This window comes from Zootoca vivipara, chromosome Z1 (genome assembly GCF_965207765.1).
Source record: "Zootoca vivipara chromosome Z1, rZooViv2.hap1.1, whole genome shotgun sequence".
Classification (NCBI taxonomy): Eukaryota; Metazoa; Chordata; class Lepidosauria; order Squamata; family Lacertidae; genus Zootoca; species Zootoca vivipara.
Window position 1 is genome coordinate 32,208,368 of NC_142583.1, and position 17,291 is coordinate 32,225,658.

Consider the following 17,291-nt stretch of genomic DNA (forward strand, 5'->3'; position numbering starts at 1 on the left):
CATTACTGTAATGACAGAGCCTTCTGCCCAGAGCTACAGTTAAAACAGTAGCCACCTGCTGATCTCCTGTTGATCCCTTGAATAAAGAAGTCAAGACAGTTTATATGCTGTGCACCCTTTACATTCAGTTGTGTGAATTCCTTTACACGTTTCTTCAAACCAGAACTTTGTTTCAGAAATAGAATTTTGAAAAAGCTTTAAATAAGGAAAAATGAAATGGAACAGACATGTGCCTTTCATTCTTATATGTGTCATATACTGTTAAATGTACTTTAATCAGTATGGAAAGAAAGAAGTCTAATCAAAGTGCTTAAATTTGATTGAGAAACTGAAAAAAAAAGTATGATCAAAGATGGTAGCTGTGAGCCTCATTCTATAGATTTTCCTGGTGTAAAAAATTACCTATTATCCTTTAGGGTTTGGAAAGGTGGTGACAGCATCTCTTTACTTCTGCTTCTTTCATATCTCTAGATATTTATTTATTTATTTATCTATCTATTTTTAAAAACCCAGTGGAACTTAGTATTGAGTGACGCTTTGTTTTTATATACATTGGCCCTTGTCGTAATTTTGGTTTTGTTGCATGCATAGCTTTTACACCAGCTTTTCATAGCAATTGCTCATTTATTTGACATTAACATGCCCACTTCTCTAGAAATTGATATATACTTTCCAAAGAAGTAGCTAACCATGTTAATACTAGCATATTACCACTAACTTTCTAAAGCAGAAAAAGGAGTTCTAAAACAGAATCATTAAATGTTGAAGAGGAATATAGGCTTCTGTTGGGAGTCAAGGTGGAAAACATTAAATCTCAAGCAAGCTGTGTGATATATTTGTGCAGCCAGGAAGTCAGGGACTGAGAGCCCAGCAAAATCCTTTATGGATAAAATTGCTAGGTGTTTTTTTTCCCTCCTCTTTGTAGAACCTGGCTTCTTATATCTCCCACCAGGAAGCATGATGACTGCAATCACAGTTGCCAGTTGCCCCCAAGTTTGGTGAGGCTGGCATGCGTCATGGGTGTGATGTCACATGTGTGACATTCATCACATGGTGTCATACACATCTTCCAATGCCGTGCAGGCCAGACCGGCGTGGTGTAGCAGAAGGCTGCATTGGCCTGTGCAATATTGAGAGATGTAGCACACGCCAGTTCTGCTAGGCCATGCCGGTCCCCGCGGTGTCAGGAGACGCTGCAGGGACTGGCTTGGGCTAGTGCAAGGTTGCACCAGCCTGCACAACATCTCCTGACACCATGTGGTCCTTGAATATATGGGAGGCTGAGCCCTTAGCTAAGGAATATTGGGGCTGACGACATCTCTGCCACCTAGATTTGGCATGCCTGACTCTCATGTATAGCCTGTAAATTGTGCTTGGAAATGTGTAAATGATTTTAATTATAAAAGCATGATTTAGCTGACAGGCTAGTGTAACTTGTACATGTTTGCAGGCTGGGGGTGAAGGAAACAACAATAATATACTGTTCATACCTTTTGTAAAACTGCAAATGAATACTGAAGCTTCCTTAGCCTTAGCCTACTATTAAATTCCAGAGCTGAATAAGAGATACATCTGAGGGGGGAAATATAGAAATGGCACTATACTTTATACTGTTGCCATAGATGTTCTTAACCTATTTTTTTTAAATATATTTTTATTAATTTTCCAATTAAAACCAATTATATCACATTCATTATTTCAAATTATACACATATATATCAATCAAACCGAATGTTATGCCAAATCATCTAAAAAAATTTTTTTTGGGTTCCCATGCTTCAAGAAATTGGGGATTCCTCGCAACCGTCCACTGCCGTCTTTTTTCTAAAGTTCAAATCGTCTCTTCGAGTTCATAATAATCCAAATCTTTCCCTTACAGTCACATAGATGTTTTCCATTTTCAACCGATTGTTTCCCAGCTGCTGAGATAAATATCAAACAAGGTTTCACAAATATTCTTTCTCCTGTGTGGGTTAATCAGTCCAGCCTCCCCATAAATCTTCTTGGTCTGGAGCTCCCTGTTGCGTCAACACGAAGCAGCGCCATCTTAAAAAGCTCAAATCACTTTCATTTTCTCTCATAACCATGTAGATTAACGATCTTTGTTGTAAAATTTACAGCTTTTCCAGGCAGAAGACCCAAACATCAAACCATAGACTTGGTAAATTAATGGATCTCCTTGCCCTATAGCTGAACTTAGCTTCAGGTCGCTGCTCCAATTCAGAGTGCGTCACAGCTCATAAATCCTCCGAACGCGTCCAGGCACTCCTTCCGTCTAACTAGAGGGGGGCTTTTCTCATCAGCAACTCCACATCTTTAAAAAATATGCTCAGTAACAACAGTTTATAAAGTTCAACTCACACAGTCTTTTGCTTCTCTTTCACTCCAAACAATCCAGGACATCGCGTCTGGGAAGGTACGAGGTAACACATATGAAGAAAAATTAAAAAAAACTCACTTCCCTTATCGCTCCGTCCCCATCAATCCTTCTTCCAGATGAAATACAGCCTTTGACTCCTCTCCCTCAGCAGCATAAATTTCTCAGCAGTAAACAGCGCTTCTTCCCCTCCTTCTGAAGTATGTCCATAGATTTAAGCCTAATTATCTTCTTTAACCATGGAAATCCCCGCCATGCAGATTAGCGTCCGGGAGTCCTGGCCCTCGTAAGTGCTTTTCAGCCCAAGCTCCCCCCACTCCATAAACAATCGGAGTGGGTCTGGGGGCATCGCGGGCCAGCGGCCCCTCTCCGTAACCCCCGGAGAGGGTAGGGGGTTGCCATTTACTCCCCTAGCAACCGCCAAATTCCTTACGAAGGTCAGAGGGATGGAAAACAGGTCCGCCATTCCTGCCGGCGGAAACCGGAACCATAGATGTTCTTAACCTAAATGTGCTTGACATATGCCTTAGCAATTAGCAAGTAACATCTGTAAATGTATTAATATTTATTGCAGTACCTTTACATATGCTGAAATGAACATAATTTTGCTCCTTTTTTGTGCATCAGTTTCAGCTTACGAATTCTAACTGAGGTGTTGTGTGGGGACATGGTGAGCCACGGATTGCAGCTCTATCACTGCTTGTACCAGTGGTGCAGTTATGTTTTTAAAAGTACACAGAAAAGTCCAGTAAGCACCTCTCCCACCCATTGTGCCCACAACCATTTTTAGATATTCTCCTTTACTTCCCCCCCACCTCCCCGGCTTTTGCGCCTCTGTCCAATTTTTTAAAAAAACCAAAACCAAAACTTGCTGAACGATTCAACTTGACTGTAGTTGTTTCTCCATATACACAAGGACAAAATTGTAGGTCATCCAACTTATGATCTGTCCTACTAAGATGGTTTCCCTCTCAGAACATCTCCACCTTCTCTCTCTTTTTTTTGCTGCTTCTCGGGATGAAAAGAAACAGGGGCTTCATATTTGAGATATTGCAGGGTGTTGTTGTCTAGAACATAACAGGTTCAAGCTTTGCTTGATGGTTGGTGTCTCTCAAGGACTTTATCACTGGCAAATTTCTGTATTACATGTCCACTTGTGTTGGGATTTGCTGCCAAGGAGTGTGGTGGAATCTCCTTCTTTGGAGGTCTTTAAGCAGAGGCGTGACAGCCATCTGTCAGGAATGCTTTGGTGGTGTTTCCTGCTTGGCAAGGGGTTGGACTGGATGGCCCTTGTGGTCTCTTCCAATTCTATGATTCTATGGGAGTTAAGTGCCATTCCACTAGGAGGCATCTTTCTGCTGACTTGGGCATAACTACTGCTTAAGCAATACTTTCCTTTGACCATTGCTTGTGTCTGTGTATGTATACATATGCCATACATAACATCCAGCTGCGTTTTAGGGTCAGGCTGCATTCATATGAGTCAAGATAGTTTTATGCCAAGATGTACACGATTTTCTTTGATTTGTAAACACGTTTTAAATATTGTTGGACAATGTCTAGGATAGCTAGTTCTTCCTCGTGTTCTTGGTGGCGTCCCACATATAGTGCCTGCAGCTGTGCAGAGCAACATTCAGAAGCTACAGACACAGTCAGCTTTCTCTCTTCCCCAGATTTGACATTCATTAAGTAATTTTAAACAATGGCTAGAAACCAAAGAAATGCATAATTACTTCCACATGCCCTAAGGGGCTTCTAACTTCTTTTCTTGGGTAACAGATTGTGGGGATTTTTAAAATTATGATTAAAGCATAAATATCTGCTGTGGAAAGAAGAAATAGCTAAAATTCCTGAGGTCTTGGGCATGCTTAAAGTAGTTCTTTGGATACCAGCTGGTAATCTTTCAATGACATGAACTTTGTAGGTTTTCAGAAACAGAGTTAAAGCAAAAGATAATGCTGTGCAAATTTTAATTTTCTGGTTTAGACAGAAGCTAAGCAACCTTTACTATTCTTTTTACAGAATGAGAAATCTCCAGGCCGCTCAACAAGCCGCTCAAGTAACATTTCGAAGGTAAGTTACAAACTATTCTCAGGCAGACATGCTGTGACATATACTGTTTTTGTTGTAATCTGAGGCACACTTACTTGGGAGTGAGTCCCATTGAATACAGTAGAATGTAAACATCAATAGGATTGGGCTGCATGTTTAAATGGGCTTTGTAATATTTTGAGTATGTTTTCATTTAACACTATTTAACACTAAACTGTGGTTTAGCATTACAAGAATGAAGCAAGCCTTGATTGCAGACACCTCTCCCATACCCTCTATTCCTTTCAACAAGGAGAAAGTCTGGAAGCTTCTCTTTTGCTGTGTTGTCTAAATAGTAAACTGTGGTTAACCTCAACTATGGTTTGTTCAAGTGAGCTATAAACTATGGTTTGAAATTGAATTGTTTCAGCAAACCATAGTTAAGATTAACCATAGTTTGTCCCAGTTCAGATTTCATGAGAAGCTCTGGTTAATTTAAAACAGAAGTGAAAGCTTCCCAATACCTTCTTGTGGCTGCACTGGAGAAGGGAGCATGCATGCCTAAGAATCACTATGGCTTGCTCTCATAGTACAAAACCAAGGTTTTGCCTTATACTCCTCTCCCCACCCAAGGCCAAGATGTGTCACTTGGAAACAAGCCACATCTCACTGAAGTCAACAGTATAAAGTCCATTGGCTTCACTAGATCTGAATATTGCTCTCTCAAACCTTCCGTTCCCTATATATGTATTTGTTTGTGTGTCTAAATTCATTTTGCAGACTCTTGACAAATTGCCTTCCATATATTTTAACATTTCAAAAGCAGGTTGAAGATACAGATATTCAGTCTGCTCCATAATGTTTGTGGTGCCAAGAGCACAGGAGATTATGGAAGGAGATTAATAAATTTTATAATAATAGTCATTTGGAGCATGAAAATCAGATTAGGTGAAAACTCTGAATAAATGGAGAAAGAAATTGATTTCCTGAGTCTGAATGAGTAAGGAAGAAATAGCTGCATTTTGTGGCCACGAAACATAGTTGACCAAGCTGCTGAGCAAGATACAGTACAAGGAGGTTAGCACTACATCAGAGGGTAATATTAGCAGTAACTTATTACACCTGAATGCATGGTAGTTGCTAGGTGTTTGTGAAAGCAGCAGCCTTCTAGAGTAAACCTGCCAACCTAGGCAAGCAATTGTAAATCTCTTTCCCCCCACCTGCCAAATTTACTGTTCCTCTTGATATTCATTTATACAGTGGAAAGACACTTCAGAGAAGAGCTCAAACAATGTAGTGCTTTCTTTTGAATTACCTGCCAGCGGCAACTTCACACACAAACACACAATAAAGGTTTCTGCTGGCAGTATGTGAATCTGCACAAGTGACGGAAAGGTGGGAAAGTGTCCACTTCTCCTGTTAATCGGCTGGTGTTTTGTTTATATGGATGGCATTTGTTACAGAAAATTTATGTTTCCCCCCTTTCTTTCAGGGGTGGGACATGCATCTCTCTGCCTCAAGGGGGTGGGGAAGGAAATACATTTTATTTCTCAAATATTTTTGTAGGTTTGCATGCATGCAGAGAGTGCTTGCCATAGTGATGAGTCCCAGCCTCCTACCTCATGTGTAGCCAGGGCCGGTGTGTCCATAAAGGCAAACTAGGCAGCTGCCTAGAGCGCCAGAATTGAGGGGCGCTGCCTGCCCAGCGCCCGCTGCCCACGTCTTCCTGGAAGCTGACTCCTGCAGCCAATCAGAAGCTGCAGGCGCCTCTGGGCGCCGCCCCTTCTCCGAGACGCAGCAGGAAGACACGCCCGGCAACATGCCCACATGTGACGGAGCCCGGCCATTCCCCGCCCAGTCATGAAAGAGGGCTGCGATCTGCCTGCTCCTCCTCGGCACTCCCCGTCAGCCGCGCGGCAAGCAGCGCTTCTTCTTCCCCGGGCGGCCCCGGAGGCGCCTCCGAAGACGCCATTGCCGGCGGGACGAGCACGAGCCAAAAGAAGAGCTCACGCTGTGAGCTCCTCAGCGGCGGCTGCAATGAGTGAGCGAGCGGTGGCGGCGGCAGCGCCCGTAGCTGAAGCCTTCGGCTAAGGCCGCTGGTGCTGCTGCCGCCACTCACTCGTTGCAGCCGCCGCTGAGGAGCTCACAGTGTTCCCTCCATAAGTGGGAGGGCGCTGAGCTCTTCTTTTGGCTTGCGCTCCTCCCACCTATGGAGGGGACGCAGGGGCGTCAGCAATGCGTCATGTTTTGCCTACGGCGCAAAAAACCCTAGCACCGGCCCTGTGTGTAGCTCGGGGAGGGGCTGGATCATTACCTAACTGTCCTTTATCTAAAACAGTGAGAGCAGGTGTACCATTTTGGAGAAAATTATCTCTTTTTGCAGGAGAATCTAGGAATTCTATCTATAATTTCACATTACGTTTTGTAATTTATTTATTTTACATTTTAGTGTTGATTCTCCCAACAGAGGTTTATAGCTATTTCTACAGTGTAAAGCATGCTGCTTTTTTTTACCTGCTCTGTGTTTTCTTTCTAAATGTTTAATTGCTTTTTAAATGTGTGAGATAATATGTCAATAGCAGTTTCAGAAGAATCTAGATTTGTTTCTTTTCGGTGTGGTACAGTCCACTCTTTGTAATATGTTGATGTGTGTGAGACTATCTGCTTGTATGAAAATGTTCACATATTTTATTTCTTTTTCTGATGTTAAACATAATTTGAGGGTTCCCTCTTTTCTCAGTGAGAAGTATAAGCAATTCAAAGAGGGATTTGTTTAAAAAAATCTTCTTTTTAAATGAATGGTTTGCTGTACTGAATAGTTCTTGTTATAACCACATTCAGATGTGTGGGAGTGAAAGGATTTCTTAAAAGACTGATTCTCTTCATTGCACATATTTAAAATTTAGCACATAGTAAAAAAGAACGAGTCAGTTTTGTTCTAAACTGATCCATTGTCAGTTGGCCACAAATATGAGCTTGGCATTTAATAATTTGGTTTTCACTAATAAGTGATAAAGAGAAAATATGACGTGCCAATAAAAGCCTGATGGAATTTTTTTAGTTAAATGTTAACAGTAAAAGGTAGATACAACTCAATCACAACCAAGTAATCATATACTCCAGAAAGGCAACCATGTGTATGCCCCCCCCCCCCCGGTTTTGGGTTGGTTTTTTATTCTAAGGATGGGCAGGTACTGTGACTCATGTCTCCCAGTTCGGAGAGGTGCAAACATCTCTAATAGTGAACAAGCATGTTTATTCCTTAAACTGTTCTAGGCATTTTCTCTTGCTTCCATACTTAGAATTTTCTTTTTCCTCCCAAAAAACACAGCAGGCATGGGCGTAGCAGGGGGGCAGGGAGGGGAAATTGCCAAATAAAAATACATAGTTATCTGAGGTTATGCCCTCCCTAACAAAAGGCCTGCCCCCCCCCCATGGCTATGCCCATGGCTTTTGTCTGACTCTGGTTATGCCCATTGATTTTAAAGGGTAGATTAAACCAGCTGTGTTTTATAGTAAGATTTCAGAATGTTTAAAATGGTTTGCAGCTTCAATGATTTAAACTGCATTGGAATATTTTCAGTTTGTTTCTGGATACACTTGACCTCTTTAAACTGATGGTAGTGAAGATGCATTTTTAAAAATTGCCATGCAGATTCAGTAGAGTGACTTATTTAATCAGAAGGCATGGTAGATATTTATTTTAAAAAATTATAAATATAATGGCTGTGCATGAAAAGCCTGTTGTTATTCATCTTGACTTAGACACATCATCATCACACCCACTTGGGATATGATCTGTATAAACAACTAAAGGTTTGGTATGTGTGGACTTTTCAAAGAGGCATATAAAAAACATAATGCATTCCTATGTAACAATTAACTATACTATGCTTGTTTTCAAACAGGCTAATAAACAGATGTTTATTAAATTGAGCAACTGACTTGCACATACCAAAATGCACTTGCTAAAAGCTATAACAATATTACTGAGTACATCTGTTAAAAGGAAAATGGAAGCCAATAATGCCTTCGTAAACATGCCCTTATTCCTCTGTATAATCATATTGACCTCCTAAGAATAATTTGCCTTGATTTCTTTATTCATGTCTTCAAATCAATACTTTTTTACTTCCAGTATTTTAGTACCTTTCAGCTAAGTATGTGAATTGCTTGGCAGACATTCCCCTTAATTATTATAGAGGGAGGCGTTTCTGATCCTGATTAGATTAGATATGATGTAGTTTGGAAAACAAACACCACAGCCTTCTGATTTTGACTTCTAGTATTACACAAATATGATGAAATTTATATGGACAATGATAATTTCAACAATCTTGTCTGTGAATGATGCTGACTGGAGAAGAGCTTGTTACTATGGCAGCTAATGCTGTTCTAGGACACATCACATTCATTGTGTTGAAGGGAACCCACCCCTTTGCTGTCACTAATGTTGCAAGTGAAAGCATTAAAAGTTGCCGGAGGGGGGGGGATGAGTTACATTTCTAACTTGATGGTGAGGACTGGCGAAAATGAAGAGTGGAAAACCCAAAACTTAAGCTACTGTATGTAGAAATGAAAAGCTGTGATCTAACGTGTCAGTCATGGAATGAATGAATGCACGCATCGTGGCACCTCCTCCTTACATGCCAGAATAAAGGCACTAACTCTGAAACTGAACTTGGTGTAACTGATGGCCTTGCTTTTGGATCATATTTTGGCGAGGCTGAAAATGAAGTGTGTGCCAATTTATTTGCAGAGTGTTTCACTAGTGTCACAGTTCAGTGGAGTTGTCTATATATTTCGCTACCATAAATTATATCTTATGCTTCCATACACTCAAGGTGGCTGAGGCTTCCCCACTGCCTAGTTAGGGGAGAATATGGTGGTTTTCTTTTCTTTTGCTTTGTTTTGTTTTGTTTTGTAAAGGCAATCATATTGGTTCATAAGAAAAAACTCCAGAATCCACAGTTTTTAAGGAAGATGGCAGATATCCCATAGGAGGAACCCATTCCTTTGAGAGATCAATCCTAACCCCTGAGCCCTACTCTTTGCTGTGTGTGTGCGCATGCGCGTATGTGGTGGTGGTAATATGCGGTGGAGATATCCTTCCACATGGCACTGCTGATCTCTGCCTGCCTAGGAGGTGAGGGGTGTCTGCAGCCACGATTGAGGACCCTACTGAACCCACAAGTGGCATAGGCAGTCAACAGGCAGCCACTAATGGTGTTCCTACCACCGTAGCTGATGTAAGGCTCCAAAGAATGGCGTTGGGGCAGAACTGGAGCAGCCTTGGATTTTCTGGATCCTAAACTATTCCAGCAGCCAGAGTGTTTTCTCTGCTGCGGCAGCCTGGAGCTGGAACATCAGAATTCACAAATAGCCCTCTTCACATGCACATATTCTGCCCTGGCCCAGCTCAAGTAGCAGAACTCCAGATGGAGCAGTGACTCCACGGTACCACTAGCTGGGAATTAGGAAGCAAACTGCCCCGTGTAGTGGGCAAGCAGGGCTGATGAATTTCACTCATAGTCACTGGGGCTCTAAGCTCCTATTACTTCTTCACCTCATCCTTGCTCAGAAAAATTCACCAGGATTTTGTTTTTGTTTTTTGAATGGGGACAGCAGCATTGCAGTGATCCATCTTAGGTGGAGTGGCGACCCAGTTATGGTTCGCGACACATTTGTTGAATGCGAGTGCTCTAAAGCAGTGTTTCCCAACCAGTGTGCCTCCAGATGTTTTGGGACTACAACTCCCATCATTTCTGACCACTGGTCTTGCTAGCTAGGGATGATGGGAGTTGTAGTCCCAAAACATCTGGAGGCACACTGGTTGAGAAACACTGCTCTAAAGCACCATGTAACTGCTACGTTCTGACATAGTGACAAAAGAAACATTTCAGGAGGCCAGAACTAATCCAGTAGCATTGGTGCTGTTTCTGAGGCATAGCCCTGCTCCCATAAAGAAATGCGCTTTTTTGTTTATAAATATGTTGCCGCAAAACATAATTTTGTATTGCTGCCTTCAATTATGCTACCAATACAATCTGTGTTGATGAATTTTCTGCAGCTGTCCCCTGGTGTAACTTTTCCCCTTCATTTAAATAGCGCTTTAAAATAAAGTATTTTTATGAAGTGTCTATTAAAGGAATTTGCCATTTGAAGTTAATTATGCTGCCATGAATTGAAATAGAAGTCTTTTGTGTAGCCAATCAAGTAACAGCCTACAATCATGATGTGCTAAATGAAAGGTTACGACAGCAAAGTTTTACATGTTAATCTTGCATATTAGTAGTTCTATATGTGCTGCACATATTTTCTATTTTTTCCCTTTGATGTGACAATTGCATTAGAATTTATATTTTTAAAAAATCGTATAATTTTGAATCATGTACTCAATGCGTCATATAGCTGTCTGACTAAATTGAAGATTGTTTCTGCAGCTGTTTGTCATCCTCCAAGACGGCAGTGAATATACAATCCTTGTGCCATGTTGCGTAGTTGCTATGTGTCATGTTATATACTTGCTTCCTCTGTACCATTCTGACTACCTGATGTGGGAAAATATTAAGTTTCGGAGGGGGGGAGTTATTCGTTTGGTCGTCCCGTTCCCCCCCCCCCGTTTTCATTACGTATTTTGTGTTTTTATATTGTATTTTTATGCCTTTGAACCCCCCTGTAATCTTCAGATGAAGGGTGGTATACACATTTAACAAACAAACAAATGAATATATTAAAATAAAATATGTATTTGATAGGTGTAAAGAGCCAAGAACAATGTTACTTTTATTAGAATAACTGCAAAAGCTTGGAAATTGCAAAATTGCAAATAAATAGTGGTGGGCTGCATGGATTGGTCCATTTTTACTCCATCGCGGGGTCTGAATTTTTAAAGAATCCCTACCTTTTCACAGAAAAGTAATAAAAGCATGCAAGGGATTGCAACATCTGTTTAGCTGAAGTGATTTTTATCTGGCAATTGCATGGCTTTCCTCACCCAGGTATATGCCCAGTACATATGATGGATATTTAGGATTAAAAGGAAGTGGTTCCTTGCCGGCCCACTTATAATAAAGCAATAAGTAGTCCAGAAGGCTTCAGGAGACAAAGTGGGTGTCCCAAATTACTTAAGCTAGCTTTGTTTCCAGGATGAAAACAAGCAACATAAAAATTGAATAAATATACAGGAAATACACACACCAAAAGGCTGTGTTTATCTCTGGATACACATGCCTAACTCCCGCATGAGTTGCCACAACTGATCAGATGTTGAGAAAAGAAGGAATGCAATATGTGTCATATACCCACCAGCTGTGGCCAATATCTGCAGCAGGCATCTATCCCCTAATGTTCCGATTTTGTAGTTCTTCTTACAGAAATGTTAATTGAAATGTTTGCATGTGGGGGAAAAGAAAACCCTCAAGAACATGAAATTATTCTTTCCCACCCCCTCCCAACGTAGGTCTCATTTGTACATCCTACTGCACACAGTTTAATGTGACACATCTGGCTGGCAGTGTCTGTGGGTTGTGTGTTAGGTAGGATCACCACAGCAAAGAAACATTATGCAATAAAGAATAGCAATCAAGCATACTCATATAGATTATGTTCTTCTAAATAGCAAAAATGAGTCCCAAAATGTTTCAGGCTTTTTTAAATTTATAATTGAATTATACTGCCATTTTTAGCCAGGCGACAATAAGCTTGCAAAGTGTGGGTGTATCTTAAAAACTAACAGTGTAAGCCTATGCATGCCCACTTAAAAGTAAATTCTATTAAATTGAGTGGGTTTTACTCAGCCTAAAGGTCCCAATGCACATTGTCACACTGGATGTAGATACACATCAGCTGAGTTAGCATTGTGATGCAAATGGAAGTGAACAGAGAGAGTGATCTGCATCTAAATTTATATCTCAGTCTGTGTAAAAATCAGACGTTAGGCTAGCCCTACCATTGGGCAGCATGTGAGGCGGTGGATGCTGTTATATAGGGAGGAGGAGCAGTGGCAGTCCCCCAGCTCAGCTGTGCCTTCTGAGCCCTACTGGCCATTTTCCTCTATTAAAGGACATAGCTCGTTGTTATTCTGACACTTGCTCTGTTATTTTAAAAATGACAGATTTTGTGGAGTCTACAGAAAGTCTCTTCAGGGTCCAGATGCGGCCTGTAGATTAGCCACACCTGCTTTAGACAAAGAAAATAACGGAGAAGACTTTTAGTAATGGACAAAGCCAGTTGTTAGTGTTGAGCTAGGACCTGGAAAACTAGGGTTCAAATCTCCACTCGGACATGAAGTTCACTGGATGATCTTGGGCCAGTCACAGTCTCTCAGCCAAACATACCTTGCAGGGTTGTTCTGAGGATAAAATGAGAGAGGGAGAACAAATCAACAATGGAGAGAGGGAGCTCTTTGGAGGAAGGTTGGTATATAAATGTAATAATAATAATAGAAATATTTTAAGGATTTTTTTGGTTGTTCAAAATTAAGAAAAAATATATTCCTGAGAGCGCTGAGGTAGATTTGCGGCAATACATGATTGCAAGGGTAGGGGAAATAGTGTTGCCTTTAATTGTAATACTTTAAGAAAATTCCTTCAGTAGCACCTTAAAGACCAACTAAGTTTATATTTTGGTATGAGCTTTCGTGTGCATGCACACTTCTTCAGATACCACACTTCTTCAGATACTACTTCAGGTATCTGAAGAAGTGTGCATGCACACGAAAGCTCATACCAAAATATAAACTTAGTTGGTCTTTAAGGTGCTACTGAAGGAATTTTCTTATTTTGCTTCGACTCAGACCAACACGGCTACCTACCTGTAACTTGTAATACTTTGTTTGTGAATCTTAGGATATTGTATAGGCCTGATTGTTTTCGCTTTTCGTCTACTTCAACATGACAAATTTCCTACATTAAAAAGCATTTCAATGAAGTATTTTGCAACGTGTGCCGATAATACATAAGAACATTGGAAGAGCCCTGCAGGGTCACGTGAAAGGCCCATTTAGTGTAGCAGTCTGTTCCCACAGTGGCTAGCAAGATGCCTATGGGAACCCCACAAGCGGGACTTCAATGTGGTAGCACTGTCCTGGTTTTGTTCCTCAACACCTGATATTCATAGGCATGCATGTCTTCAGAGTAATGTGTATTGTCCAATCATCACTTCAGAAACTGTTCATAATACTAAAGACATTCACATTGTCCCACGAAACAATGTGTGCGTTAAGCAGTCTTCAGTGCTATACCTCCAGCCAGCACACACACAAGGTTTATACCAAAGATGATTTCAGTTCAGAGCTTCAAGGGCAGGCATCTCCAAACTTCGGCCCTCCAGATGTTTTGGACTACAATTCCCATCTTCCCCGACCACTGGTCCTGTTAGCTAGGGATCATGGGAGTTGTAGGCCAAAACATCTGGAGGGCCGCAGTTTGGGGATGCCTGTTCAAGGGTAATGTAGGTGGTGCATAACATAAGCCTTTGGGTCATTAACAATTAAGCTAACTACAGAGTTTGGCTATGTGCAAAACTATATTGTTAGTAACTTCCTAGCTACCATGGAACAATCTTGTTTTCTAGCCAAAACATATTTACAAGTCAACAAGTTTAGTCTGCAAATTGCTGTGGCTGCTTTATGATGGGACTCACTCATACTGTGGAAGTGTTTTGCTTCAGATGTTTGGACATGTATATAGTTTCTGAAAGTGAACTTGATTGCTCTGATGATACGTTTTTAAAAATAGTATTTAAGGTTCACGTTGCTTCTGCCCTCCCATGCTGCAATGGTCTGGCCGCCCTGCCTCAGCCCTTACTCAGCACAATATCAGTGCAGTGCAGTTTGTTCCAGTAAGGAGCCTCATTGTTGTTGAAATTTGGCAGCTGTTGTTTCCTTCATGCTCTGTGCTCTCGGCAGATCCAACTGCAAAATGAAACCTTTAGCCTGCAGAAGTTTGTTCCTCAAACAAGATAAAATATGTATGTGGACTGCAACTGTAGCCCTTAGAACATTTAGTTCCTCAAAAGGGTTTTGCTTTTGCAGGCACTTCCTGTATTTTAGAAGTGTGTGTATGTGAAAACATCATAAAGAGCTGTGCGAGTTAACTTTTGTTTTAATCATGTGGAAAAGCAGTAAAATATCGACTCTTTATTTCATTGATAAAGATTCCAAATTATCTAACTTCTTTCAACAGGCAAGCAGTCCTACCACAGGGACAGCACCCAGAAGCCAGTCACGGTTATCTGTCTGCCCTTCTACTCAGGACATCTGTAGGTACGTGATAAAAGAGTGGTCCTAATCTGATTGATGCATAGTCTTCTTTATCTAATGATCCATAGCTCTTGCTTTTGCCTAACCCCCTCCATGGATTTACATTCAAATCTACTTTTGGTTTGTCATTTTCAGTGTTTTGTTATGTCTTTTCCATATCTTTTTTCCTGTTTAAGTCACAATTATTTTTGTTTTCATTTCAAAATCCTGATTTGTTTCGTTTCTTTCTCTCTCTTTTCGTTTTATCCTTTTCCATCCATCTCCTTCGCTTGCTGCTTTGTTTAGACCTCCCACCTTGCATGACATATCAGAAGATAAGTTTGAAAACTCAACCCCTATCATGGTGCTGAGTCCTGCTAGTAAAGAAACTGGTAGGAAACAAGTGAAGCGAAGGGTTAGGCGGAGGAAGGAGCCTGAGGAGAATAATGGGCATGCAGAAAAGCAAAAAAGAGAGAAGGATGGCAAGTTGCACTCAAACATTGCAAATCGTGCATGGAATGCCTTGCGCAAAGTATCATCCGATTCATCATCTTCAGATGAGAACCATTGGGCCCTGGTTAGAAAGAGAGAGAGAGCCAACATGCCCAGAAGAATGAGAAGGCGGAGTACTTCAAACACTCGGACAGATGATTCTTCCAGGAAGAATGCCCTTGAACTTGTAACTATGGGGACAGGTGGGGAAAAGAAGCAAGAAGAGAAGATTGAGTCTGAAGGCTGCACTCCTAGTCACCGCAGGAGAAGGATTTCACGGCGTAAAGAGACCTGCCGCTCACCGTCCTCTGTGGAGGCAAGCAGCTCCTTTCGACGAGGTGGAAAAGACCAGGGCAAGTGCAGCCGCAAGGATCCACAGCCTTCAAGGAACATGAGACGAGTTAAAGCAAGCAAGGAGGAAAGTGGTTCAGAGAAAGGCCCAGACAGCGATATTTTGTCAGTTCCAGAAAATGGAGTACCTGCTGGGACAGGGCTTGCTGCATCGGCTGCTGTTCAGAAACCTGCGTTTTATGATGACTTGTCTGATGATTTCGAAGTGTGCAGGTTTGTCTCCTAATGCAAAAGGAATTTCTAACTGGTATGAATTATATAAAGGAGATGGTTGGTTGTTGTTTTTCCTCCCTGATTCATACTGCTTTGGGTGTCTAGATACGTAAGAACCATGCTTAGCAACTAAACAGCAGCAGGTAGTCTGAGTTTCTTACAGACTTTAATCTTGGAATCACAAAAACCATCTTGAGACATGATATTGGGTCATTTTTTAAAAAGTTGTTAAAATGCAATAGGATATAGAATCCTCTTTCAGAGTGCTCCTTTTATTTTGGGGTGGGACTTTTGATATGCTGTGTGCATGGGAAGAACACTATTGCATTGAAAAATATATGTTTTCCTGATGATATGAATTATAACTTATATATGATAATACCAACTTTCCTAGGCTGAAGTCGTCAATCTATAGTTTTAAGTAGCACTATGCAAGTTATTATGGCTATATAATAATATGAACATAGGCATGATAGCTACAGTTCTGCCTCTACTGTAAGAGGCAATATGCTTCCAAATAACAGTTTCTGGGAATCAGAAGGGGGAAGAATACTAAGGTATTGCAGTCAGCTGCTGCTTGCAAAATTCCCATAGGCAACTGTTAGAACAGGATGCTGGACTAGATGGTCCTTTGGTCCTGATCCAGTTAGTTATTGTCGGAGATTTGTGATAATAAGCTTTCCTCCAGTTTTATTTATTCTAAAAAACTAAAATAAAATTCTATCCCACCTTTCTAGTCCCCATGTAATTTAATGCAATTTCAAAAAAAATACAGCTAATCTAACAATAAAAAATACAATGCACAACATTAAAATCCACTGAAAAGCAACAGCAGCAGATACCACAAGATCTCCGTTTTGCTCCCTTACCATACCACAAAGAAAGTATAAAGTTCATTAATTTTGTTAGACTTGGGTAAATGGTCCACGTAATCATTGTGTGACCAGTCCTTACATGTTGCTAAAAGATCTGCTGGCTTTCTTTTGTGATGACCTAGGCAGAAATGTGCATAAGTGGAATTGAAATGAGGGAATGTTTTGAGTCATATAAGTGGATAAGGTTCAAAATCAGCTGTTACTTTTTGGATGTAGAGATTGCATCAGTTGCCTTTGACATATAGAAATTGGGCAAATGTGAAAATATCAACCAGTTAGAACTACTTTGTATAAAGGAAAAAGTTGCTAGATAGTGCCTGTGCTAGAATCAGCTTTCCTTTCCCCCCAGATCTGCAAGTAATTATGCTCTAGCTCAGGGCTGACTCACCTGTGAGGCAAGATGAAGCGACTGCCTCAGGCAGCAGGATCACAGAGGCAGCAGATCCTGTTGTAGATCTTAGCCTGTCTTCTCCCTACCACCAAGACATATGCATGATCAAAGCCTACCAAGTGAAGCATGACTTTGTATTTATAACTCAGACCATGTTCACCATTTTAGGCCATGTGATCTTTAAAAAAGGGGGCAGTTATGTTGGGGGACTCATTCACAAAGCAGAGTTCTCTGGGGAGTTTGCATTTCATGGTTATTGCTTTAAAATGTGTTTTAAGAGCTGACAGATTTAGTTGCATGCATCAGCCTGTGTACTTA

At 41.0% G+C, this 17,291-nt stretch overlaps 1 protein-coding gene and 1 long non-coding RNA gene across 4 annotated transcripts in view; one reads left to right on the forward strand and one right to left on the reverse strand.

The window, feature by feature from the left end:
• MARCHF1 (membrane associated ring-CH-type finger 1) overlaps positions 1–17,291 on the forward strand; it is a 126,073-nt gene that overhangs the window by 74,763 nt on the left and 34,019 nt on the right. For 2 of the 3 annotated variants that reach the window (XM_060278682.2, XM_060278683.2), the window contains 3 exons: positions 4,400–4,450; positions 14,596–14,675; positions 14,958–15,707. In XM_060278682.2, coding sequence (XP_060134665.1) covers positions 4,400–4,450; positions 14,596–14,675; positions 14,958–15,707 — 881 coding nt within the window. The remainder of the gene's footprint in view (positions 1–4,399; positions 4,451–14,595; positions 14,676–14,957; positions 15,708–17,291) is intronic. The other variant, XM_035111599.3, reaches the window with a different exon arrangement.
• On the reverse strand, positions 11,138–17,076 carry LOC148687323 (uncharacterized). The gene is made up of 2 exons (XR_015947635.1): positions 16,971–17,076; positions 11,138–12,761 (listed from the first exon to the last, which is right to left on the reverse strand). It is a non-coding gene; the product is annotated as an uncharacterized LOC148687323 (long non-coding RNA).